Below are 27096 nucleotides of genomic sequence, written 5' to 3'. Positions count from 1 at the left end.
TGCAGGAAATGGAAGAGATGCGTTTGAGAGCAGAGTTGATGGTGGACGAAGGGAAGCTCCTTTGTTTAAAAAACGAAGACATCTCCTGCGTCCTGGAATGAAAAGCCTCATCCTGAGAGCAGATGCGGCGGAGACGGAGGAATTGTGAGAAGGGGATAGCCTTTTTGCAAGAGACAGGGTGGGAAGAGGAATAGTCCAGCTAGCTGTGAGAGTCTGTAGGCTTATAGTAGATATCAGTAGATAGGCCGTCTCCAGAGATGGAGACAGAAAGATTAAGAAAGGGGAGGGAGGTGTCGGAAATGGACCAGTTTAAATTTGAGGGCAGGGTGAAAGTTGGAGGCAAAGTTAATGAAGTCGACGTGGTCAAGATCATGCTGCAAGGTTTGATAGCCTTTCTTGTCGTCTACTATGCTCCCAATCTTTGTGTTATCCAAGATCATTCTCAGTGCCTGGATATCACTGGAAAAGCTGGCATTTTTTGCACAGAACTTATAAGACAAATATTGGCAAAGAAATGCATTGATGTAAATGAATCACTTGCTTCACCATTTCAGAGACAATTACATTGTTGTGCAACTGAAGCCACATGTTGAAAATGGTTCTTAAAAGAACTTTAATAATAATAATCTGGCAGCTTCATGGACTTTTTTTTAAAGACAACAGGAATTGATTTGGAAAAAATTTTTAAAACTTCAAATTTTGAATTACTATTAAGATTTTCTCCCCCTCTTCCACAACTTGAGAGGGAGCCAACAGTTAAAGTTTATTTTTCTACAATGCAAGACCATAACCCAACAGACCAGGCAAGAATCTAGACAGAGAAATTCAGTCTTTTCAATATTATTGTTATTCCTACATTCAGGTGTAAATTTTTGATTTAAACTATTACAAGTTTAAGCTCCAGAGACTTCAGCACACAACTTATGCCTATAGTTTCATATTGGTCTCTCACTACTTCCCAAGTTGCTCTTGCTACTCCTCAACTCCCAGAGGATTCTTCCTTTGGAAAATATATGAAATCATGAAAGAAGCAGAAGAGCTCGAAGCACCACGTCCAGATGGAAAAGAAGGACTACACAAGGTTTCTGGCAATATTTATTCCAAAAACATCACAAAATAGATATAATGCTACTTTTGGAATTGTGCTATAGACAAATTTGTCACCATTTTCTCTAAAACACTCCAAAAGTATTTCATGAGCAACAGAGTACTTTGGAATGACAAGAGGTTGTGAAAGATGCATCCACGTACATGTTTCCATAATAATGCATGCAACATGAACTTATTATTTGGGACTGGGAAAAATAACCACATATAATTTAAAATATCTTTCCTGTGGAGATGCTTACATATAATTCAACAAAAACACATATTTATTAAAAGAAGATGTCTTTAATCTATTTTAAATTTGCACATAAATTAATACTCCCAAGGAAGAGGAAAGCATTAAAATGGCAGCTGGAAAATAAAGACTGGAAGACATGCTAAGTCTGAATTATAACCAGCTGTTTATAATGTACATATATTTTTTCAGTAATGGTGCAGTAAAGTGTGAGCAATGTGATTGATACTTATGGGAAGAACATACAAATGGTTTTGTTTACATAAGACATAGTTGCTAGCTAACTGAGTTTCCAAATCATGCATTTTTAACGCAACATTTGAAATCATAGGCACATACATTTTTCCTTTTTTTCCATAAAATCTCTCCCTTCCTGTCTCCAGAAAGTTTTGAAGTCTTTGCCGAGTTACAGTTACACATTAATCAACTTTCATCTACGTTTCAATACTAAGAAACCATTAAATATTGGTTACATTATTGAACTAACTCTTCAGGAGCCTGGATTTATGATCTGGAGAATCCCATGAAGTACAAAATTTAAATTTAATAAATCACAAATAAAAAGCAGTATATAACAGTGAAAGTATCACAGAAACACATTTGGTTTATAATACTCCATTGAAAAGGAGATTGTTAAATCTTAGGCTGGCTGATTAATTCAAAAGTCCTCTAATAGGCCTGCTGAGCTGTTCAGTTCAAAGACAATTGGGAATGGCCCTGTCAGCAATTAAAGTCAAGCCTGATCCTGATCCTATGGCTTTAAGGTAAGGGGAGGGAAGTTCAAGGGAGATATTAGAGGAAGGTTTTTCACTCAGAGAGTGGTTGGTGCGTGGAATGCACTGCCTGAGTCAGTGGTGGAGGCAGATACACTAGTGAAGTTTAAGAGACTACTAGACAGGTATATAGAGGAATTTAAGGTGGGGGGTTATATGGGAGACAGGGTTTGAGGGTTGGCACAACATTGTGGGCCGAAGGGCCTGTAATGTGCAGTACTGTTCTATGTTCTACCCTAACATGACAATCAGTGAAACTGCAATAAATGCAGTCCTGCCTAATGTATGGACTCTTCAACTAAAAAATGAGCTTTGACTGCATTCAGAGTTGGATCCTGATGCTCTTGTGATCCAAAGGTTCTTTGGAAGTCAAGAATGAGGCATAAAACTTATTGCTAAGCAATTTTATTAAGTGTTACAAGAACAAAGAATGAACAATGAAAGAGGAGCTAATGAAAAAGACTAGGAAAATGCAGTTGTGGTCATCTCATACTCAGACTGGAATAACAAAATTCCACTGCTAACACGAGAGGGCACAGTTTTAAGGTGCTTGTAAGTAGGTACAGAGAAGATGTCAGGGGCAAGATTTTTTTTTATATACGCAGATGGTGGTGAATGCATGGAATGGGCTGCCGGTGACAATGGTGGAGGCGGATACGATAGGGTCTTTCAAGAGGCTCCTGGACAGGTACATGGAGCTTAGAAAAATAGAGGGCTGTGGATAACCCTAGGTAATTTCTAAAATAAGTAGATGTTCGGCATGGCTTCATGGGCCGAAGGGCCTGCATCGTGCTGTAGGTTTTTCTATGTTTCTTTTTCTATGTTAAGAATTAACCTATAAAATAGCCAGATTCATGTAGGGTAACACCTGCTACTGAAAGCTAAAAAGTTTCTCGAAAAACACAGAAGGAACTGGACCGCAATTGCTGGAAAATTCACTGAAAAATTGCATATAAATAGATGATTATATAAAAATACAGGCAAACCTAGTAAAGTTAAACTACAAGACAAATAACAATTCTACGCCTCAATCCAACATCAGATAACCCGTCAGATTTGAAATAGTCAGCCCTCCTTATCCATAGGTTCTGCATGTACGGATTCAACCAACCGTCGATCGGGAAAACCCGGAAGTTCTCCCTCCAGCACTCGTCGTTCGAGCATATACAGACTATTTTTTCTTGTCATTATTCCCTAAACAATACAGTATAAAATCTATTTACATAGCATTTACATTGTATTAGGTATTATAAGTAATCTAGAGATGATTTAAAGTACAGGCAGTCCCCGGGTTATGAATGAGTTCCGTTCCTGAGTCTGTCTTTAAGTTGGATTTGAAGTCGGAACAGGTACATCTGGTATTATTTAGCGTCAGTTAGTCAAACGTTTATCTTAGTATATATTTTACCTTTCTATGTATACAAGAAATTACACTTAAGAAATGTATGTATTTCAATAATTAAACCACTGCGTTGCTTAGTAATAATTGTAGCTTTCACATGCTCCATTATTCTCACTTTATCCTTTAAAATTGTTCCGATCGTTGACCGACTGTAGCTTAACGGTTTTCCAATGACTGATGGAGTTTCACCTCTTTCCAATCGCTTTTATTATTTCCACTTTATTCTCAATCGTGATCTTTTTCCGTCAACAGAACAGAAACACTGCACATCAGCAGCAGCTGCAGGCAGCAGGTTACAAGCTCCCCCTGGGTCCTAAAGTCCACCACAATGTAACAGGTTAAATAAGGTCCAGAGCTCTCCTGGGTCCTGAAGTCCACCCGCACTGAGACAGATTAAATAAGGGGCTTGAGCATCCGTGTTTTTTGGTATCCATGGGGGGTCTGGGAACCAATCCCCCACGGATAAGAAGGGCCGACTGTACAGCAGAGCGTGGTTATGCAAGGATGTATAATTATCCCACTGCTCTACTCTCTCTATCCTCACAACCGTGTGGCCAGGCACAGTCTAAACATCATCAATAAATTTACCAATAACACCAGTGTTGTTGGCAGGCAAGGACGTGTGCAGGAGTGAGATAGATCAGCTGGTTGAGTGGTGTTGTAACAACAACCTGTCATTCAATGCCAACAGGACCAAGGGATTGATTGTGAACTTTAAGAAGGAGAACTTGGGAAAACACACACCAGTCCTCATTGAGGAATCAGCAATGGAAAGGGTGAGGAGCTTCAAGTTCCTAGGCATCAATATATCTCAGGATCTCTGCTGGGCCTGATCACAAAGAAAGCACCCCAGAAATAATACTTCATTAGGAGTTTAAGGAGATTCGGTATGTCAGCAAAGACTAGGAAATTCATACAGATGTACGATGGAGAGCAGACTGACTGATGGCATCACTGCCTGGTATGGAGACTCCAATGCACAGGGCTGAGAGAGGCCGCAAAAGGTTGTAGACTCAGCTATCTCCATCACAGGCATATGCCTCTCCACCATCAAGGGCATCTTCAAAGGGTAGTGGCATCCATTGTTAAGGACCCTCATCATTGGGACAAACCCCGACCTCATTACTGTCCTTCAGGGAAGAGGTACAGGAGCCCGAAAGCACACATCGAGCAGTTTAGGACAGCTTCTTCCTCTCTGCTATCAGATTTCTCAACTGTCCATAAATCCATGAACACTACCTCATCATTCATCTTCTGCACTATTTATTTATTTATTTATTTATTTATTGTATTTCTATTGTAAGTTATGGTAACTTTTATGTCTTGTAATGTATTGCTTCCACAAAACAACAAATTTCATGACACATGACAGTGATAAACCTGATTCTGAGCAAATCTAAAGGCCTGATAATTTCTGGAAGTCTTTTCCTATACGTAACATCGATTTCTGAACTTCACATAAAATGATCTCTAATCTGACTCATTTCCACAGTACAGCTTTGAAAACCCTCTAGGTCTTTTTAAATTAGGTAAAAACTCAGTTTATTATTGTGTGCACAAGTATATTTATGCACAGATGCAATTAAAAACTCACTTGTAGCACATCAAAAGAACATAACATCAGATGCACAACATTCACAAGAGAAAAAAATGAATTGAATATAAATTAAACACAAATTTTCCAAGCAAGACCACAATCAAAACACAAAAAAAAACCAAAGTCCATGGTACTGCAACGTGTTCATTCCAAGGGAGTGATTAGGATTGTGGAGATTAGTTCAAAAGCAGAACGGCTGAAGGGAAATAGCTGTTCTTGAATCTAGTAGTGTGTGACTTCAGGCTTCTGTACCTCCTGCCTGATGTTAGCTGTAAAAAGATGGCATTGTGAGGATCCTTGGATGATAGACATAGCCCTCCGATGGTGGGGACGGATGTGCCCATGATTTATCATGCAAAGTCCACAACTCTCTACAGCTCCTAACATTCCCGTGCATTCAAACTGCCTTACCAAACCAGGATGGAATTGGTCTGGATACACTCAAATGTACATTTGTAGATGTTTGATGCAGTATTCAATAACATGACAAGTTTCCTTAAGCTTCTAAGAAAGTGGTGTGCCTTCTTCTATGGGTAGGAGGATGCAGAATAAGTCATCTGATATGTTAACAACCAGGAATTTAAAGCTGCTGATCCTCTTGATAACCAATCCACCAACATAGGCTGGAGTATGCTCACCCTCTTCACCCCTGCTAAAGTCAACAATCAGTTCTTCAGTTTTATTGATGTTGAGCAATAAGTTGTTTTTACAGCACCATCCAACCAGGTGAATTATCTTGCTCTTGTGTGCTGACTTATCATCACCTGTGATCTATCCAATAATGGGGTGTCATCAGCAAATTTGTAAATGGCATTGGATCTGTGCTTAGCCACACAGTCTGTGTATAGGGAGTAGAACACAGGTTGAAGCATGCAGCCTTGAGGTGTACCTGTGCTGATAGTCAGTGACAAGGAGATGTTGTTACCAATCCTCCCTCACTCAGGTCTACTGATGAGCATTCATCAGAACAAAGTTTCCAAAGAAAAGGGAAAGTAGTAAAGAAGCAATCAATGGAAATAGTTAAAGATCTTGATAAGTTATTCCATAAAATGACACACCTAGGTTGCTTTTCTTAAAATGAGAAAAAACTTCAGGTGCTGTAAATTTACAGAGATCGTAAGATAGAAATCGTAAAGGGCACCAAAATTCTTGGTGTTCACCTGACGCAGAATCTCACCTGGTCCCTCAACACCAGCTCCATAGCAAAGAAAGCCCAGCAGCGTCTCTACTTTCTGTGAAGGCTGAGGAAAGTCCATCTCCCACCCCCCATCCTCATCACATTCTACAGGGGTTGTATTGAGAGCATCCTGAGCAGCTGCATCATTGCCTGGTTCGGAAATTGCACCATCTCGGATCACAAGACCCTGCAGCGGATAGGGAGGTCAGCTGAGAAGATCATCGGGGTCTCCCTTCCCGCCATCGCGGACATTTACACTACACACTGCATCCGCAAAGGAAACAGCATTATGAGGGACCCCATGCACCCCTCATACAATCTCTTCTCCCTCCTGCCGTCTGGGAAAAGGCTCCGAAGCATTCGGGTTCTCACTACCAGACTATATAACAGTTTCTTCCCCCAGGCTATCAGACTCTTCAATACCCAGAGCCTGGACTGACACCTTGCCCTATTGTCCTGTTTATTATTTATTGTAATGCCTGCACTGTTTTTGTGCACATTATGCAGTCCTGTGTAGGTCTGTAGTCTAGTGTAGCGTTCTCTGTGTTGTTTTTTTACGTAGTTCAGTCTAGTTTTTGTACTGTGTCATGTAACACCATGAAAAACGTTGTCTCATATTTACTATGTACTGTACCAGCAGTTATGGTCGAAATGACAATAAAAGTGACTTGACTTGAAAAGAAAATGCTGGAAATATTCACAGGGTAGGTCATATCAGAATGTTTTGGATCATCAATCTGGAACATTAGCTTTGTTTCTCTTTCCTCAGATGTGGCCTGACCTGCTGAGTATTTGCAACATTTTGTGTTTTTATTTCTGGGTACTTTCCCACTGTTTACCTTTCCTGCTGTGATTGGACTCAGAGACTGGCTTGGGATCCAGTCAGATCAAAAGATTGAAAGCACTGAAGATTATAATTAACTAATTAACAGCATTAATTCAGAGAACACATTGTGCAGAGATCTGCCACAGCCAGATATATATGATGGCCATCTACTTCATATTCCAGTACTCCTCATCAATTCACCCCTAATCCTCCTCTGATTGCTTATTTAAAAATAAAGTGCCATAATAAAGAAAACATGCAAAGTAACAAAAGTGCAAAAATTAAATGGTAAAAATACTGCAACTGAAGGGTGGGAGAACAGTAAGCGTTTTATTTCATGTTCTGATTTGAGTAACAAAACTCATACCACATAAACCTTGAGATTCATCTTCTCACAGGTGACAAAACATAGAAACACAGTTGAATCCACAGAAAGCCACATACAACAAAGACTGACAAACATGTAAAGTTGAAAATAAGACAAATCATGCAAATAGTTTAAAAAATATAATACGGAGAACGAATTGCCGACTCCCAAAAAGTGAGTGAAGCTGGCCCCAGAGCAGTGTGTCTGCCGTAACACTAACATTCCTATAACTTGAATTAATAAAGTGCAAAATTTTTATTACTCTGTGCCAATTAAGGTTATATATTTATATGCACCAGAAATAAAAAGACCACTTTTAAAAAATCATGTGCAATTTAGTGAAATTGCAGTCAGTAATTGAAGGATGTATTTTGTTTGTACATTTCTTTCTCAGTAATTCAGCATGATTACACATTGCTTATTTCAGCAGATTAACAAACCAGAATACTCAAAGTACCAATTCTGAGGTTTCGCAGTCTGGGACTGCACACCCTGTGGCATGGGTTCTGCAAAATTGTAATTATAAACCCTTTCTATTCCAATCTGTTCTCCATCTGTGAAAGATATGCAAAAACGAAAACTCAAACTCTGATAACTGCAAAATAGATAAAGTGGTCACATTTATGAGGAGTGTTGATTTAAGAGAGAACAGTACTCTTCATGGGCAGGAGCCATTCAAAAACTGACCGACAGAAACATTGTGGGCCAAAGTAAACCTTTCTCTTGTAGAAATTCTGCACAAAAAAACGAGAGTGATTCTACTGGAAACTATGCACCTTTGCTTCCATGGTTACTTGCTTGGAATACAGCCACTGCTTCTTCCAGAGCCAAAGACTTAGGAGCAATTCCAGAAGAATTATTCATCTCTTACAGAATTGCTGTGTAAAGAGATTCTTCCTTGTGCACAGACTTCCTTTTCTCCATTCTATACCACATTAAGAAATACTCCCGCTGTTATTAATTAGGAAGAAATTGATGAAGCAAAAGAATGCAACAGCAAAGTAAGCTTAGATTCAGGATTATTACCCCAACAGGTCTATTCTCAGAAGGGTGAGAAGGAACTTCAGACAGCATAAAGTATTAAAAACAACCTTGATGTTCAATGTACTGCACTTGTCAAGATTGGGCAGCTATTATTTCAAACATAAACGTAACAATTCAGGAGGCACAATAACAACTGTGTGATAGAACAAGTCACATCCTTATCTTTAAAGCAGTCTCAAAGCTGTAAAAAGGATAGACAAAAGGTTTCTCCCACTAAAAGCATGAATGGTAAAATCAAGATATTGGGAATGCTGTTACTCAAGTATGTCGCAGGTTGGATGGACTTACTTGATGATAATATGAGAAGGGTCATGATGCGCTGCTTTATTCATTAAGATATTTCTTAAAGCTTCTTACAAAGATCATCAGCCCTTCAGCTATGGTGCTGAAATCCTACGCTGTTAGATTAAAAGTCTGAAAATCTGCTATCCGACTATTCAGAAGTTCCAATGGCTCACTTGCTGCTGATTCCTCCCTTTAAAACAGCTGGGCGCTGGTCCCTGCGCTACCTTTCACTCAACGGAGCCCAGGTTTCTGTACTCCCTGCAACCCATGAGACCCCAGTTCCCATACTCCTTTCGAACTAACCAAGGCCCTAGCTCCCGACTCCTTTTCACCGATCATGGCCGCAGCTCCCCTGTAACCTGCAACTCATTAGGACCCTACTTCCTGCACTCCGTTTAACACAAAGAAAAACTGAAAATGCTAGAAAACTTAGCAGGTCAGGCAGTATCTGTGAAAAGAGAAACAGTTAATACTTCTGCTCACAGATTTTCATCAGAGCCAAGAAAAATTTCTAAAAATAGTTAGCGTAAGTAGCAGAAAAGTTGGGGAAAGAAAGGGATTTTTAACAAAAACTTTCATTTCCCTTTAACTCTCTGGGGCCCCAGTTCTTGACTTCTCATTTCTACAAATCAAGGGCTCAGACCTTGCTCCTAGAAAATGAAAGAAATTGAAGTAAAAGTGCATCAGAGTATTAATAGGAATAACATTTAACAGTATGGAAAACCTGCTGGTCTAGCACAACTGAAGTCCCAAGCATGTGAGGTTGATAGAATTTTGCAAGACAAAGAAAAAGACATAGAACACTACATTCTGGGCTGCCCAGCCAAATATTGGCAACTATGATGCAATCAGATGGAGTTCACACCAGAAGGATTTACAGGACTTTGCACTTAGAGCAGGGGTGTCAAACTCACTTTAGGTCAAGGGCCGGATTGAGCAAAATGCAGCTTCATGCGGGCTGGATCAGTCGGACACGTGCGAACGCAGCTTTCGTTGCCTCCGTTTTTTCAGCCTGCTCTCATGTGTCTCAGTCTCTGCTATAACTACAAACTGTTTCACTTTACAAATTCCATTTCTTATGAAGAAGACTGCCGAGCAAGACTGCCAAATAAACACTAAAAACCCTGAAAACCTGGTACCTGAATAAACTCAGCATTAGCCATATCATACGCCATAGGCGCTTCGATTACTGGGGCCATCTTTAATAGTAATTAGATATTATCTCGTGGGCCAAAGATAATTCCACCGTGGGCCGGATTTGGCCCGCGGGCCTTGAGTTTGACATATATGACTTAGAGAATCAAGCTCACAACTATCCCAGGTCATAAGCAATCCCACTTTTCCGGCCATCATAGTTGGTCAGCTGTGGAATGCTTTCACAATGTTTGAATATGCAACATTAAAAATAGTGACGTTTTATCTTGTTTGATGACTTCATCATGAGGAGGAATTTATTTAACTTGAGCATGGTGAATCTATGGAATTCATTGCCACTGACATCTGCGGAAGCTAAGTCATTGGGTATACAAATTGAGATTGATAGGATCTCGATTAGTAAGGGGGAATCAAAGGTTATGGGGAAAAGGCAGGAGATTGGGATTGAGCCATCACGGAATGGTTGAGCAGATCAATGGGCCGAATGGCCTAATTCTGCATCTACATCTTGTACATTACTGTTATTGGAAGTGGTGGGGATGCAATTGAAAGCTGCAGGCAAAAACGTCTGCTTCTACAAATCAGCATTAGAGTGCATCGCCTACTGACAGAAATACAGAACGAGATAAAATGGGAACAATAGTGCCTTTCATAGACTTTGGAGTACTGTTTTGTTGAATGGCTGATGAAAGGTAGAAGGTGAGCTTTACTGGAAGCATTTTCCTGTGTCATTATTTTGGGTTAATATCCTAATACCCTTGTTGCTGTACCAGCTGCCCCTCACTCCATCTCATGCAGGCCACACAGCATTAAGGTAGTTGACCGAGTATAATCCATCTGTCATCCTTCATACTTCCTAAACAGATGGCTGTAGATTTAGAAACTCTACTAATAGATGTGACTTGCCAAAGTTTTACTAAGGAACAGGAATAAGAGATGTACTTCATAAATTCAAATTCATTTTAATTATGAATGTAAAAATAAACTGTGGTTATAATATTGGTGCTTTTACTAATGTAGTGCTGGGCACTCACTGGAAAATTTGGCAAAGTAACTTAGGAACTACCGTAGATTCTGGATTTTAAGCCGCTACTTTTTTCCCACATTTTGAACAGCTTTGAACACTGCGGCCTTTACTACGGTGCGGCTAATGCATGTTTTTTTTTCATGCCACCAAAAACATTTTGCCTCGTAACAGTAGACCAATAAAATTGATGAGTAGTTCACAGAGGTCCAATGAAATTGTACGATAAATCAAGCGCACTTTCACAATTAAATTATTGTAAATCAGTCATTTGTACTCACCCTCATCAACATGGAAAACACTCGAAGAAAAGCATTGTGCTGCCTTTATGGCAGTTATTTAGTTTATAATATTTTCGCTTAGTAATTCATTTGTTAGTATGTTTTCTGTACTACAGCCCGGAATGCTAGACGTCACATCCGGTTTCGCCGCGTCTTGTGGGAAATACCGGTTTGCGATAAACGGGAAGGTGGGGGCGAGCGGCGGAGCGGCGGAGCCAAAACGCTGCTTTTAAGTTAAAGGCGATCAATAACTTTTCCTGGTAGGCTGCAGTATATACATTTTTACCAGTCGCTAGGAGATATTGGAATGTATATGCAACATAATTTGTGTGTTACCGATACGTATGTATATTTAAAAGTAGCCGTATTACAGGCACGGTTCGAAAAAAAGCATTTGCAATATGTATTTGTTTGTTACCATATGGATTTAATTAAAAGTTAAAAAATCCTCACGTGTAGTATCTTTCTGTGTAAATATCTCATATTACAACGTGGGACACCTGCGGCCTAAAATCCGGTGCGGCCTGTACAAGTACAAAATTGATTTTCTTTCTAAAATTAGAGCCAGCGGCTTTTAATCAGGTGCGCTCTGTAGTGCGAAATCTACGGTAATTTGCTAATGAAGAAATCAGACATCGGTTAAGTGTGGATCTTGAAGTAAAATTGGAATTCTATATAATATCCAAATGCAATGTGCAGATCACACAATTATGCTCTTATTGTCACACTTTATGATACTTGCCTTAACAGTTCAAAAAAAGGCCACACAACATTTTGGTTAAAACTGGACATTTGACAGGCAAGATCTCTTAGGTAAATAATATGTTTAAAAGGAGTAGCTACAATAATGCATTTTGTGAACAATGTTTGTTGCTTTATTTGCACAAATGCAGTTTAATCTCTGGATAATGAATTGTTTGACCTTGGGTTGTTGTAACTAATCTTTTAAATCCAAGAGAAAAGACTTTTATAAAAGTGGCCAGCCCTGCCGGGAGAGTTTAACCAAGCTGCCACAAATCAAAAATTTCACATACATCTTTCTATATTGTAAAGATTAGAAATACTTCAAAGAGGTGTTATCAAACAGAAGGCACTATTGAACCAAGCAAGCAGAGATTAGGGCAGATAACCACAGACTGCTCAAAGGTTTCAAGGAAAGTCTGAAAAGAAGATTTTGAAGGAAATTTCAGAGCTTGGAGCCAAGGCGTCAATGGTTTGGGAATAACATGAGGTCAGAATTATAGAAGCACATATACCACAGAATTTCAGTCTTTTCAATACTTAGTTGGAAGAAACTTGAGCTTATCTAGTACTAGAAAATGGACATGCTGCTTGAGAACTTAAAGATAGTGATGGTGTCAAGGAACATAGTAATGAGATCATTGCCTGCGTACTTAAGGAAATTGGCTCTGCGTTTTGAGATGATGCATTCATTGATTGGCTGTAAATGAGAAATAACAGTAGAGGCAGAAAGAAACTAACACAAAATAATTCCTTAACAAATAATCCATCAAGAACTTTTCAGAATCAGAGTCAGGTTTAATGTCACCTGCATATGTCATGAAATTTGTTAACTTAGCGGCAGCAGTACAATGTAATACAAGGTAGCTTCCAACTCTTCTAGTTTCTTTCGATCCTGTGCAGTAGGCCCCTCCCCCACACCAGACAGTGATGTAGCCTGTCAGAGTCCTCTCCACAGCACATCTGTAGAAGCTCTCAAGTGTTTTAGTTGACAACACAAATCTCCTCAAACTTGTAATGAAATAAAGCCATTACCTGCCTTCTTTATAGCTGCATCGATATGTTGGGATCAGGTTAGATCCTCAGAGATTTGAACTTGAAACTGTTCTCCCTCTCCACTTCTGATCCCTCTATGAGGATTGGTTCATGTTCCCTTGTCCTATCCTTTCTGAAGTCCACAGTCAGTTCCTTGGTCTTACTGACGTTGAGTGCGAGGTTGTTGCTGCAACATCACTCAACTAGCTGGCACCCTGTATACCTCACTCCTGTATGCCCGCTCATCTCCATCTGAGATTCTGCCAATCATCAGCAAATTACGAGATGGCATTTGAGCTATACCTAGCCACACGGTCATGGATATAGAGGGAGTAGAGCAGTGGGCTAAGCACACATCCCAGAGGTGAGTTAATGTTGATCATCAGCAAGGAGGAGATATTCATACCAATCTGCACAGATTGTGGACTTCTGGTTAGAAAGTTGAGGATTCAATTGCAGAGGGAGATACAGAGGTCCAGATTCTATACCTTATCAATCAGGACTGTAGGAATGATGGTGTTAAACACTGAGCTATAGTCAACAAACAGCATCTTGATATATGTTTTTGTATTGTTCAGGGATCTAAAGCCATGTGAAGAGCCATTGAGATTTTGTCTGCTGTAGAACTATTGTGGTGATAGGTAAAATCCAGTGGCTCCAGTCCTTGCTGAGGCAGGAGTAGACCTTAGCCATGAACAACCTCTCAAAACATTTCATCACTGTGGATATGAGTACTACTAGGCGATAGTCATTAAAGCAGCTCATATTGCTCTTCTTGGGCACTGGTATAATTGTTGTCTTTTTGAAGCAGGTGGGAACTTCTGCCCATAGCAGTGAGAGGTTGAAAATATCCTTGAATACACCCTCCAGTTGGTTGGCACAAGTTTTCAGAACCTTACCAGGTCCTCCATCAGGGCCTGCTGCCTTGCGACAGTTCACCCTCCTGAAAGACAGCCTGACATCAACCTCCGAGACAGAGATCACAGGGTCACCAGCAGCACAAGGGATCTTCACAGCTGTTGCTATATTCTCCTTTTCAAAGCCGGCATTAAAGGCGTTGAGCTCGTATGGCAGTGAAGCATTGCTGCCATTCTTGCTACTGGGTTTCACTTTGTAGGAAGTAATCTTCTGCAAACCCTGCCAAAGTTGATGTGCATCTGATGCCTCCTCCAACCTCACTCAGAATTGTTTCTTCGCTCTTGAAATGGCCCTCCGCAAGTCATACCTGGTTTTCTTGTACAGTCCTGGGTCGTCAGCTTAAATGCCACAGATCTACACCTCAGCAGATCTTATTATTTTTGTATTATCTTTTCTTTCCTGTCATTTTCAGCTTTAGAAATATTAGTGCTTTTTCTTCCCTCATACTAATAATTAAACTTTAACTGATAAATTATTGTACTGCCTTTTGTTATTCAATCACAGTACAAAAATTCACATTATTAAGTAGAAAGAGAATAGTTAAATAAGCAGACAAGTTCTGGTAGGATCTCAATGCTGGAAACATAACAAATGCATAAGAAATAAAGTGCTCTAAATGATGCAATCTGAAAAAAAATCCCAAAAGCAAGAGTATATAAACATTTATTTAACCAAATTCTCAACCTTTAGGACGTTACATTTAGTCGCTGAGTCAGACATCATGTAGATACATGCAAAGCCCCACAGAAACTGCTTTAGAGTCAATAAGTAGACTGTGTTAATTATGTTTTTCTTAGGACTGTGTAGCTCTATCTATCATTTAATCCAGTTTTCCATAATGTAATCAGTACCCTTAAGTATTGTTAGATGTGCCTTGACTCATTAATTTTTTAATCCATAGTCATTGAAGTTGAATTTATGACTACTTTAAAAATATACCGTATTTGGAACAAGTTACCTCTTTTCAGCTACAATATGAGGGAAAGACACACACATTTAGCAGCACTTGCAAGATTTCCTGGAAGGTTGAAAGCAAATTTGGAGATGACAAGAGGTCAGAATTAGAGCACCAGCTTTAAGCTTTCACCCTGACATTTTAAAGTATTGTAGTGACTCTCTTGGAAGTTCCAAGGGGTAACCTTGGGGGTTTGTTGTTGGCAATCTAGCAATTTCAAAACATCCCAAAGGCTGACAATAGACTTGAATACCTAAATCGTTTGTGGTATGGTGCTTTGGCAGTTGAGATTTGACAGAATTGTTCGGAATACAATTGAGGTCTTGCTTACCTATAGCTACTCTTGCTGCAAAGAGCATTGTTACTTTAGAATTTGAAAATTAAAGAGGTACTCTTCCTATGGAATAGGACACATAAATATAAAGGAAAAATTGGTCCATAAACCTTAAGATTACCTAATTAAAACAGTCATAAAGCTTCTATGTTATAATGTATTATATAAAGGATTATAAATTGTTGTTTTATGTTTCAACTGAAAAATGTGGATGAAAAACAGAAAGGAAATTAGTAACAATAAATTCTGATAAATCGTGCACCGAGAAAAGATTAGCTTTATTTGTCATACAGTGAAATGCATCATTTTGTGTCAACAACCTACAGTCTGAGGATTGTGTTGGGGGAAGTCTGCAAGAGTGGCCACGCATCCGGTGTCAATGTATCATGCCCACAACTTACTAACCCTAACCCACATCTTTGGAATGTGGGAGAAAACCAGAGCACCCAGAGGAAACCCACACGGTCACAGGAAGAACATACAAACTCCTTACAGACAGTGGCACTAATCAAATTCAAATCAGTGATTGCTGGCACTGTAAAGTGATAGTGCTAAAACAACTGCTTATAATGTACTACAATATTAATGATTTTTCATGTCCCTTCCATCAATCAAGTTTTCTGGTTCTTTCACAAATTTAACGGCCAACAAAGTTTCCTTAATTGGACTCCCTGCACTCTACAATATTTTCAGGGCAAGGTTTCTTGCAAAGTATAAAGCCAGAGAATACTGCTCAAAATCTAATCAGTTAGCACAGAATGATATAAATCTATTGTGCAGAGAGCAGCCAATAGCCCTATTCAACTTTCTTGAGCTTGGAAGAGAGTTATACTTAGTACCCTCACACACAATTCTTGTCATAATCTTATGAATTCCCATTTTGAACTATTTATGCAAATAAATTACAAATGTAACTAACCACTCTCACCACTAGAAATAAGGTATTCCACTTCTAACAAAGGGGGATGGGAAAATGGCAGACTTAAAAAATGTATCTGAAATGTATTTTTTTTTTACTTGAAGCTAGAAACAAGGCTAATTCCATCTCATACTTCATGGGTTCTTTCCTCCCACCTGTTGAAATCTTCAGTCAGCTTCCAATAAACATGATCATTTATGAACACCTTTTCATTATTACTTCTGAAGAACTTCACATATTCTCTAATTTCTGTATCAGTACATCTTATTTTTTTCTACCTGCAATATTTATAATTCCTTCTTAGTAGGTGAGCACCACATTACACAAAAACAGGAGAGTTACAAACTAAAAAAACTACAACAAAAGTGAAAGAAGCTACAACACGGCAAGCAGTTCCTGTGGAAACAATTAAAAATTTGGGTCTTTGATCCTTCTTTAGAACTATGCTTGCCAGAAATGTTTTTCTCCAGCACCTTGCTTTTGTATCAAATTTACAGCATCTGCATTTTGGTTTGATTATCAAATGAAAAACGTTCTCAACAGCTCCGAAGCAGCACTTCTGTGCATCTTGTGCCTAAACAGCTGAAGACTTTTTTTGGGAATTGCCAATAGAGAATTCTATGAGTCAAAGATATATTCTGATGCAGTGGTTACAGATGAGAATGAGGCTCTTCAACCAGTTTGAAAAATACTTATTGCCATAGACTCATAGAAAAGTACAGCACCGAAACAGGCTCCTCGGCCCATCAATTCCATGCAATTTAAACTTCCTACTCCAATTAACCTGCCCCTGGACCATAGTCCTCCATATCCCAACCATCCATGTACCTATCCAAGTATCTCTTAAATGCTGAAATTGAGCTCTTAAATGCAGAAATCAGGCTGGCAGCTCATTCCATGCTCTCACGACCCTGAATGACGAAGTCAAGCAGTTTCAAGAATTTCCACGGCCCGTCCAAGAAATTAGAGAAATATTTGATACAGAAGAATGGACTTTGACAGAAACCACAGAACTACATGTCAGCTAGCCTACTGTTAATCATCAGAATTAATCATTGGAATCTGTTATTAATTAAGTGACAATGGAGTGAGTAATTCAAAAGAATGAGCAGTATAAACATTTATTTGAAAGAGAAAACGTATTGGATAAATTTAAGTGACCAGCACTGCCAAAGAAGAGAAATAGTAAATGAAGTTTATTTAAATTTCCAAAAGGTCTTGCAAGAAGCTGCAACACAGAACAGATACAGAACTTTGTGAACGCACATATAGCTGAGGATAATATACAAGCATTGCATCATGAAGAGGATTAGTCGACATGCAGAGGACAGAAAGTAGCTTCTGACAGTTTGTTGACAGTCTGACTGGAGAAGGAACAGTTCTAGGCCTAATCTAAAGGAAGGTATAACTGAGCAAGTGGTTTAAGTGACCATAGGAGAACATTTTGGAGACAGTAACCATAGCTCTGTTTAAGATGGTCATGGAAAGGGCTAAGCATGGCCCTAAACTGAGTTGCCTATTTCAAAAATATAAAGAGGGGACCTAGCTTTGAGCAGCTACATATAGGTGGTTTGTATTTGACCAATGGGAGCCATTCTGAAGTATTTTTCCTTTTGAAGCCTTAGCATAACTGCATTAACCTTCAGTGTGTCCCTCATCAGTGTGGCCCTCAGCATACTGACCTGCCAATTTGAAATATGCCAGTTTGCAATATTCAGCTGTGGACAAATCCCTATATTGGAAAACCAGCAGGTTTTAGGCAGACCAAAAGTACATCTTTCACTAAATTAATTACCTTCCAGCCGCAGTTGATGCTTGCCTCAGTGTGGTTTGCGGAAACGCACATAAAAGGTCAAGAGTCTGTTTTATGTAGTTACTTGAGATGAACTTCAACAAAGAAAGCTATTTCCTTTCAGACATAAACATGCATTCCAGATAACAATCTCCACCACAGCCACCTCAAGATATGCACAGACAGCAAAGAGACAGAAAAGTGTGTGGAAGAAGACTTCCTACCACAAGCCAAACAATTTTAGGCACTTATTGCTTTAAGTATTCAGCCAAATCACTTTAACAGCTGGTAGTGATATAACTAAATAGCTTTCTAGGCCATTTTAGAGGGCACCTCAGAGTCAACTACATTACTGTGCATCTGTAATCACATAGAAAATGGACAAGGCAAGGCCAACAGGCTTCCTCTTTTGAAGGTCATTACTCAACCAGATGAACAATTCAGCAGTTTCATAGTCACTGTGATAGAGATGAACTTTAAAAGAATAAACAATAATCTCATTGAAACATCCTGGACCCTGAAGGTGCTTCATGTGGTAAGATGTACACCTTGATAGAGGAATCCAGACCTGGGGTAAATCACTGATGAAGGGTTGAACCAGTAAGAATGAGCCAAGGAACAATTAGTTCTACCAGTGGCAAAATGCAACTGTCCAAAATTTAAACAGGTTCTGAACAAAAGGTGTGTTTAAACACTAAAAGTAAAATTATTATTATCTGGATGATGGGGTGGTAAATTGAATTAGTAAGTATGCTGATGATACTAAGGTAGGAGGCGTTGTGGATAATGAAGTAGGTTTTCAAAGTTTGCAGAGAGATTTAGGCCAGTTAGAAGAGTGGGCTGAACGATGGCAGATGGAGTTTAATGCTGATAAGTGTGAGGTTCTACATTTTGGTAGGAATAATCCAAATAGGACATACATGGTAAATGGTAGGGCATTGAAGAGTGCAGTAGAACAGAGTGATCTAGGAATAATGGTGCATAGTTCCCTGAAGGTGGAATCTCATGTGGATAGGGTGGTGAAGAAAGCTTTTGGTATGTTGGCCTTTATAAATCAGAGCATTGAGTATAGGAGTTGGGATGTAATGTTAAAATTGTACAAGGCATTGGTAAGGCCGAATTTCGAGTATTGTGTACAGTTCTGGTCACCGAATTATAGGAAAGATATCAACAAAATAGAGAGAGTACAGAGAAGATTTACTAGAATGTTACCTGGGTTTCAGCTCCTAAGTTACAGGGAAAGGTTGAACAAGTTAGGTCTTTATTTTTGGAGCGTAGAAGGTTGAGGGGGGACTTGATAGAGGTTCTTAAAATTATGAGGGGGATAGATCGCGTTGACGTGGATAGGTTTTTTCCATTGAGAGTAGGGGAGATTCAAACAAGAGGACATGAGTTGAGAGTTGGGGACAAAAGTTTAAGGGTAACATGAGGGGGAATTTCTTTACTCAGAGAGTGGTAGCTGTGTGGAATGAGCTTCCAGTAGAAGTGGTAGAGGCAGGTTCAGTATTGTCATTTAAAGTAAAATTGGATAGTTATATGGATAGGAAAGGAGTGGAGGGTTATGGGCTGAGTGTGGGTCAGTGGGACTAGGTGAGTGTAAGCGTCGGCACGGACTAGAAGGGCCTAGATGGCCTGTTTCCGTGCTGTAATTGTTATATGGTTATATTAAACCTTTTGCAATTCTTTGAGATGACTTTGTTCCATGCTACGGTAAAGAAATATGTAAGAGAATACAGTGTAAACAAATAGAAATATTTGAAAATTATGTTTAAGTTTCACCAGTAACTTTTATGGTAACTAATCAAGTTTTTGCTTGTGTGAACAGAATCATATATAAATCAATTAAGAGAACATACAAAATCGCTTTTAAACAGTCTTTGCTGTTGCCTTGCTCACGCCCGAGTGCTCAGTGGTGGGTGCTGATGCTTTTTTTTGCTGGTGGGGGAAAGGGGGATTGTTGCTTGCTGCCAGTTATGCATGGGAGGGTGGGGCTGTCATTCATTCTTTGGGGCACTCCTCTGTTTTTCGTGGATGGTTGTGAAGAAAAAGCATTTCAGGATGTATAATATATACATTTCTCTGACATTAAATGTACCTTTGAAACAGTTGGTATTTTGGGCCGAGTCCCTTCATCAGGACCTGGGTCTGATAAAGGGACAGGCCTGAAACATTGACTGTTTATTCCCCCTCCATAGGTACTGCATGACCTGCTGAGCTCCTCCAGCAGTCTGTGTCTGTTGCTCAAGATTTCCAGCATCTGCAGAATCCCTTGTGTTTACACATAGTTTATAATATCGTTTGGACAATGTAAATAATTAAGAGGAACGTCACTGCACTAGCAAATAGCAATTCTGTTTACAATGAACACTGAGAAAGATGACTGAAAGAAGAGGGAAACATTATTGTGCTTTAGCTCAAGAAATCCCAGTACTGATTTGAGTACTTATTCAAACAGAATAAATGCAAAGGTATCCCCAGATTAGTTACGGCAAAATTAATCAATAAATCCCAAGGAAATGCTTATATTTAAAATATTATCCTCCATTTGACTTAAATACTCTTAGAATAATTGGAAAGAACATTATGTGAAATGAATGAAAGCACTTACTTGGTAAGTTTTTGTGAAACCATGGCCGTCAGAAATTCAGTTACAATTTCTGGAGTCTGATATTTGCAAGATGTTTTGGACAAATACTTAAGAGTCTGTGGTAAAAGGCAGGACAAAAATTTAAACAACTCTGTTAACCTCTATATGGCATTGGTCTTCAACTCAAATTGTAACATTGCACACTGTTCAATCTCAGTTATTACCTTCTTAAAAATACAAGAATCTTAAATAGGGATAGAAAAGGGACAGCCTCAAAATACCAGCATCTTATCAAAACTAATACTACTTGCTTTAATAAATGTAAAATCATCAGTTATGAATGTCAAAATTAAAATTTATCATCCCCAGGATTCATAATAGTCCAACTAATAAAATTCAATGTTTGCATTCATCAAAACACAAGTTTTTTTTTGTTTACAATGCCACCTTTATTAGTTTCATTATATTTGATTGTAAGCTATCTACTATTCTATGTACCTCATATTAATTTAATCTGCACGCATTACACCAGAGTTAATGATAGGTTCCAGCAGGAATTTTAAAATGTCGTTTTTGTTGATTTCTATCTGATATCTGAAGGTCAGCCATAGTTCAGGTGCATTTCTATATTCTTCCTTGCGACTATAGTACACATTGCTCCAATCTCAAAATAGCATTCTCATTACCAATAAAACAATTGTTTTAAACAGAACTTAACTAATCCCTCAAAAAGACTGGTCAAGTACTACACAATATATACAATACTTGGACTCAGTCAACAATAAAGGAAAGAATATGCAGTCAAATCAAATTAGTATGCATCTTACTGTGTAACTGATTGTAAAATAATCTAACTTTCACTCTGCACTGCACTTCAATTCACTTTTCAATGGGGTAAGGATATAAAAACAGTAATGCGAAAGAATCATTAATATGAAACCTTTCGAAAACTGGTGAGAAGCAAGAAAAAAGGCCAAGCAACAAAGATACAAGATCCAGTGCATTGTCTTATGATTGACAACTAATGTGTGGCTTCAAAGAATGCAGAGCAGATGGTAAAATGCACAGTTCAACAGAAAGATGCTGTTGTGAAATCAAGCTAAATGTGATTTCAGAAAGGGAGCAGGGATTTCAGATTAAATGAACTAGGAGGCAAGAGGCAACAAAAATCAACATAGGTCAAATTAATAGCAAAGGAAGACTTGTGTGGAATACTCTCTCAGATCTGTTTAAGCTTACAATTACACAAATTGTTTGCAGTCAGGGAAGAATGTATTAAATAACCTGAATCTTGAATTGGTGGAAATTGGTAAAGCCTTTAAAGGGCTATGGGTAAGCCTAGTAAATTCTAAGGTAGGGACATGTTCGGCACAACTTTGTGGGCGGAAGGGCCTGTATTGTGCTGTAGGTTTTCTATGTTTCTAAAGAGCATTTTTGACTAGAATGTGCAAGGGCCAGAACGGCGTCCCTCATCACCTGTTAAAAGGTGCTTTGGTGCTTCCAAAATCAAAATATTCTCAACAAGTAAGCAATAGGAGACAGCCTCTGTCTGTTGATGGAGTAGCAGTAATTTTGTGCCGCTCTTAGTTTTCTCTCTCTCCCCCCAGTTTAAATTTTGAATTTAAAATTTTTAATTGCTGATTCTTGAAGGGGAGTAATATGTCTATGTCTACGAGAAGTGGGAAGAATCCGCATGAACCTACTGACAAAGGTAATGGGAAAGGAAAGATGCCAAAGGAAAGATCTGATGAAATGCCAGCATGGGCTGAAGGTACTGTTCAGACACTGAATTCAGTTCAAGATCAGAATAAGGCAATTAAAGATCAACTGGAAAAGAATAATAATGAAATGAAGTTATTTCTAGGGAAACTTAAAGATGTGGAAACTCAAGTTATAACCATATATAACCATATAACAATTACAGCACGGAAACAGGACATCTTGGCCCTTCTAGTCCGTGCCGAATGCTTACTCTCACCTAGTCCCACTGGCCCGCACTCAGCCCATAACCCTCCATCATTCCTTTCCTGTCCATATACCTATCCAATTTTGCTTTAAATGACAATACCGAACACGCCTTTACCACTTCTACTAGAAGCTCGTTCCACACAGCTACCACTCTCTGAGTAAAGAAATTCCCCCTCGTGTTACCCTTAAACCTTTGCCCCCTAACTCTCAACTCATGTCCTCTTGTTTGAATCTCCCCTATTCTCAATGGAAAAAGCCTATCCATGTCAACTCTATCTACCCCCTCATAATTTTAAATACCTCTATCAAGTCCCCCCTCAACCTTCTACACGCCAAAGAATAAAGACCTAACTTGTTCAACCTTTCCCTGTAACTTAGGTGGCGAAACCCAGGTAACATTCTAGTAAATCTTCTCTGTACTCTCTCTGTTTTGTTGACATCTTTCCTATAATTCAGTGACCAGAACTGTACACAATACTCCAAATTCAGCCTTACCAATGCCTTGTACAATTTTAACATTACATCCCAACTCCTATACTCAATGCTCTGATTTATAAAGGCCAACATACCAAAAGCTTTCTTCACCACCCTGTCCACATGAGATTCCACCTTCAGGGAACTATGCACCATTATTCCTAGATCACTCTGTTCTACAGCATTCTTCAATGCCCTACCATTTACCATGTATGTCTTACTTGGATTATTCCTACCAAAATATAGCACCTCACACTTATCAGCATTAAACTCCATCTGCCATCGTTCAGCCCACTCTTCTAACTGGCTTAAATCTCTCTGCAAACTTTGAAAACCTACTTCATTATCCACAACGTCACCTACCTTAGTATCATCTGCATACTTACTAATCCAATTTACCACCCCATCATCCAGATCACTAATGTATATGACAAACAAGTTACTAAACATGAAGAGGAATTGAAGTCAACTAAGCAAAAACTGTCTGAAACTACAACCCATTTGGAAAAATATCATAATGAGATTATTGACCTGGAAGCCAGGTCTCGCCGAAACAACATACGAATCGTTGGATTGCAAGAAGGAGCTGAAAATGGAGACTTAACGGTTTACTTTGGTAATCTCTTTCATAATCTATTTCCGACTATTTTATCACAGCCGCCTGCTATTGAAAGAGCACACAGACTGTCCACTTCAAAATTTAGAGTTTCAAACAGACCAAGATTTATTTTGGTTTGTTTTCATCACTTTAAAATTAAAGATCAAATAATGTGACAGGCAAGAAAACAGAGAGCTTTCAGATTCAACGAGTCTGAGCTCCGTTTTTATGAAGATTAACCGAAAGTAATGGAACAAAGATCAAGATTTGCTTTGGTAATGAAACAAGCATGTGATAAGAAACTATTTCCCTCTTTGAGTTACCCGACAAAAATTAAAGTTTTTCCTCCTAATTCTTCCCCATGTACTTTCTTTGACCCAAAAGTCGTGCTGGATTTTGTTCAGGCTATACCTGTTACCGCCACTGACGTTACTACCGAATGAACTATCTGAAAAGCTGTTTGATTATCTGTATATTACTCTCATTTCTAAAAGAAGATATATGAAGGCTATTTGGATATTTCATTGATAGATTTAATAAGAAAACCTGCTCATCATTACATCCTATTGGATTTTTTTTGGAAAGAAGATTTACGGTTCAAGTTTGACTGTTTAAATGGTTAATTACATATTTGACTGAGAAAAGAGGATAAAAGGATTTGTTCCTTTTATCTAATATTTGGTTTGTTTTTTTTTGTTGTTTCTTAACTTACTAACTGGTAGTTTTTTTCCTACTAATAGGGTTTCTTTTTTAATATATCTGGGAGGGTTTAGTTAGTATGATATTACTAATTAATATTTTTGTAAATTTAGTTTGGTTAAATACACTATTAAACTTTTTTAAAAAATCTGTTTTATTATAGCGTCCTATAACCGAATTTAAAGTTTTCTTAGGGATTTAAGGCTAAACTTTAGATGGCACTGTTTTTTTCTCTCTAAGATTATATTATTTTGGTTCTTTTTTTGTTTAATACATGACGGAATGTAAACACTCTCCTTTTTTGAGATGTTACTGTCTTTCTTGCAAGGTCATTTTACTTTTTTTGTGTACTGGCTGGGGGGAGGGAGAGACGAGACCAACAGAGCAGCCCATGGCTTCGCATCTATCTTAGTTCACTTGCCTTTTTTGCGGGCTTTTGGGAGGGTGGGTGGGTTTAGAGTTAGGAGTTTTTTCCCATTGGGTGGTTCTGAAGCATGCATGTTTTCTATATGGTTGTATTCTTCATCACCGCCATCTTTGATAATCCCGTATTGGTCTGTGTTCTGTGCATGTATAAAGTAAATTGGAATAAAATTATAGTACGGCAGTTAAACGGATTAATGTAATAAGTTGGAATGTACGTGGTTGGAATCAATCCTATTAAATGAAAAAAGACTTTTAAAATTGTTAATCGATTCCAACCTGATATAATTTTTGCTCAGGAGACGCATATCAGGGCGAGAGATCAAAATAGATTTTTTCGCTGGTGGAATGGAATACAGCTCCATGCTACTTCTCAGAGCAAAACTAAGGGCGTATCTATCTTTATTAAATCTAATATATTTACTCGAGGATATTGAATCAGATTCAAATGGTAGATTTTTAATTGTTAAAGGAGTGATTTTTAATAGAAAGGTTGTTTTGGTTAATTTGTATGGTCCCAATTTAGATGATCCTTTTTTAAAAAAAAGTATTTGCTTTATTGCCAGATTTAAATGAGTATATGTTGATAATGGGTGGGGATTTTAACTGTTGTTTCAATCCTATGATTGACAAGAGCTCAACTAATCAGCGACTTCCGAATCATTCTGCGTCAGTTATTAACTCCTTTTTGACCGATTTTGGATTGATCGAATTATGGAGGCATTTACACCCTGATAACAGAGAATATTCCTTTTTTTCACATGTTCATAAAAAATATTCGAGGATTGATATTATAATTGATCCCCGCCTTTTGTCTAATGTTAAAAACTGTGAATATGACACTATTGCTATATCTGATCATGCGCCTTTGAGTTTGTCCTTTGAATCTGATGATGTCATTTTTGGCCATCCACCATGGCCCATGTCTCAGACTTTATTGCAAAACTCTGATCTTATCAGTTTTATTGAAAGCCAGATAAAAGAATTTTTTCTTTTTAATGATATAGGAGGTATGTCTAAATTAATTATATGGGATACATTCAAAGCATTTTTACGTGGTCAGATTATTTCTTATTCAGCTAAACTTAAAAAACAGACTAAAGCAGAATTAGATAAAATTTCAAAGCAAATTAAAGATTTAGATAATATCTATGCGACTTCCCCTAATATTGACTTATTTAAAAAAAGGGTGGAACTTCAATCACAATATAACCTATTATTAACTCATCCAATTGAAGGTTATCTACTTAAGTTAAAGAGCCAATTTTATACGTTTGTAGATAAAAATAATAAACTACTTGCATCTCAATTGAAATCGGCTGGAGCCAAAAGGCAAATTTTGAAAATTCATAGAAAGGATGGTACCCTGGCTCCGGATTATGAAAAAATTAATAAGATTTTTCAAGATTTTTATGCTGAACTTTATAAATCTCAAAGTCCAGTAGACTCTTCTGAAATGAATGCTTTTTTTTTTTAAACGAAAGATTGCTTTTCCTAAAATTTCTGCTGAGGATCAAAAAACTCTTGATGCCCAAATTACTGAATCCGAAATTCATAAAGCTATTTTTTTCAATGCAATCTGGTAAGGCCCCAGGTTGGTTATCCTGTAGAATTTTATAAAAAATTTGGGAAATTGCTTCCTCCATTTATGTTGGAGATGTTTAAAGATTCTTTTGTGAAAAGTGATTTACCCTCTACTTTTTATGAGGCTTCTACTTCTTTAATTCTCAAAAAGGATAAAGATCCTACTGATTGTGCCTCATACAGACCCATTTCATTATTGAATGTTGATGCTAAGATTCTCTCAAAGATAACAGCCAATCAGTTGGAGAGTATTTTGGGTAAAATCATTTTTAAAGATCAAACAGGCTTTATAAAGGGTCGTTATTCTTTTTCAAATGTTCGGAGATTATGTAACATTATATATTTGCCCTCGTCTAAAACTCCACAATGCGTTGTATCTTTGGATACTGAAAAAGCATTTGATCAAGTCGAATGGAAATATTTATTCAATGTTTTAGAAAAATTTGGTTTTGGTATTAATTTTAATAAATGGATTAAAATGATATATAAAGCTCCTATTGCTACTGTTGTCACTAATAACTGTAGGTCTCCTTTTTTTCAGCTATCATGGGGGACAAGACAAGGTTGTCCATTAAGTCCTTTGTTATTTAATTTAATATTAGAAGCCCTTGTTATTGCTCTGCGTGAAGCCAAAAATATCCACACATATATACATATACATACACACACACACACACACACACACACACACACACACACACACACACACACACACACACACATACATATATATATATATATATATATATATATATCTATATCTATATCTCAGGCCTGAAGAATCTATTCCTGCTTT

At 38.1% G+C, this 27096-nt stretch overlaps 1 protein-coding gene across 3 annotated transcripts in view; it reads right to left on the bottom strand.

The window, feature by feature from the left end:
• Window positions 1-27096, bottom strand: part of crcp (calcitonin gene-related peptide-receptor component protein) — a 77260-nt gene that overhangs the window by 22215 nt on the left and 27949 nt on the right. For all 3 annotated transcript variants that reach the window (XM_073053503.1, XM_073053502.1, XM_073053504.1), the window contains exon 4: window positions 20576-20670. In XM_073053503.1, coding sequence (XP_072909604.1) covers window positions 20576-20670 — 95 coding nt within the window. The remainder of the gene's footprint in view (window positions 1-20575; window positions 20671-27096) is intronic.

This window comes from Hemitrygon akajei, chromosome 8 (assembly GCF_048418815.1).
Source record: "Hemitrygon akajei chromosome 8, sHemAka1.3, whole genome shotgun sequence".
In the NCBI taxonomy this organism is placed as follows: domain Eukaryota; kingdom Metazoa; phylum Chordata; class Chondrichthyes; order Myliobatiformes; family Dasyatidae; genus Hemitrygon; species Hemitrygon akajei.
Note: the sequence above shows the minus strand (reverse complement) of the source record. Positions and strands in the feature narration are given on the sequence as shown.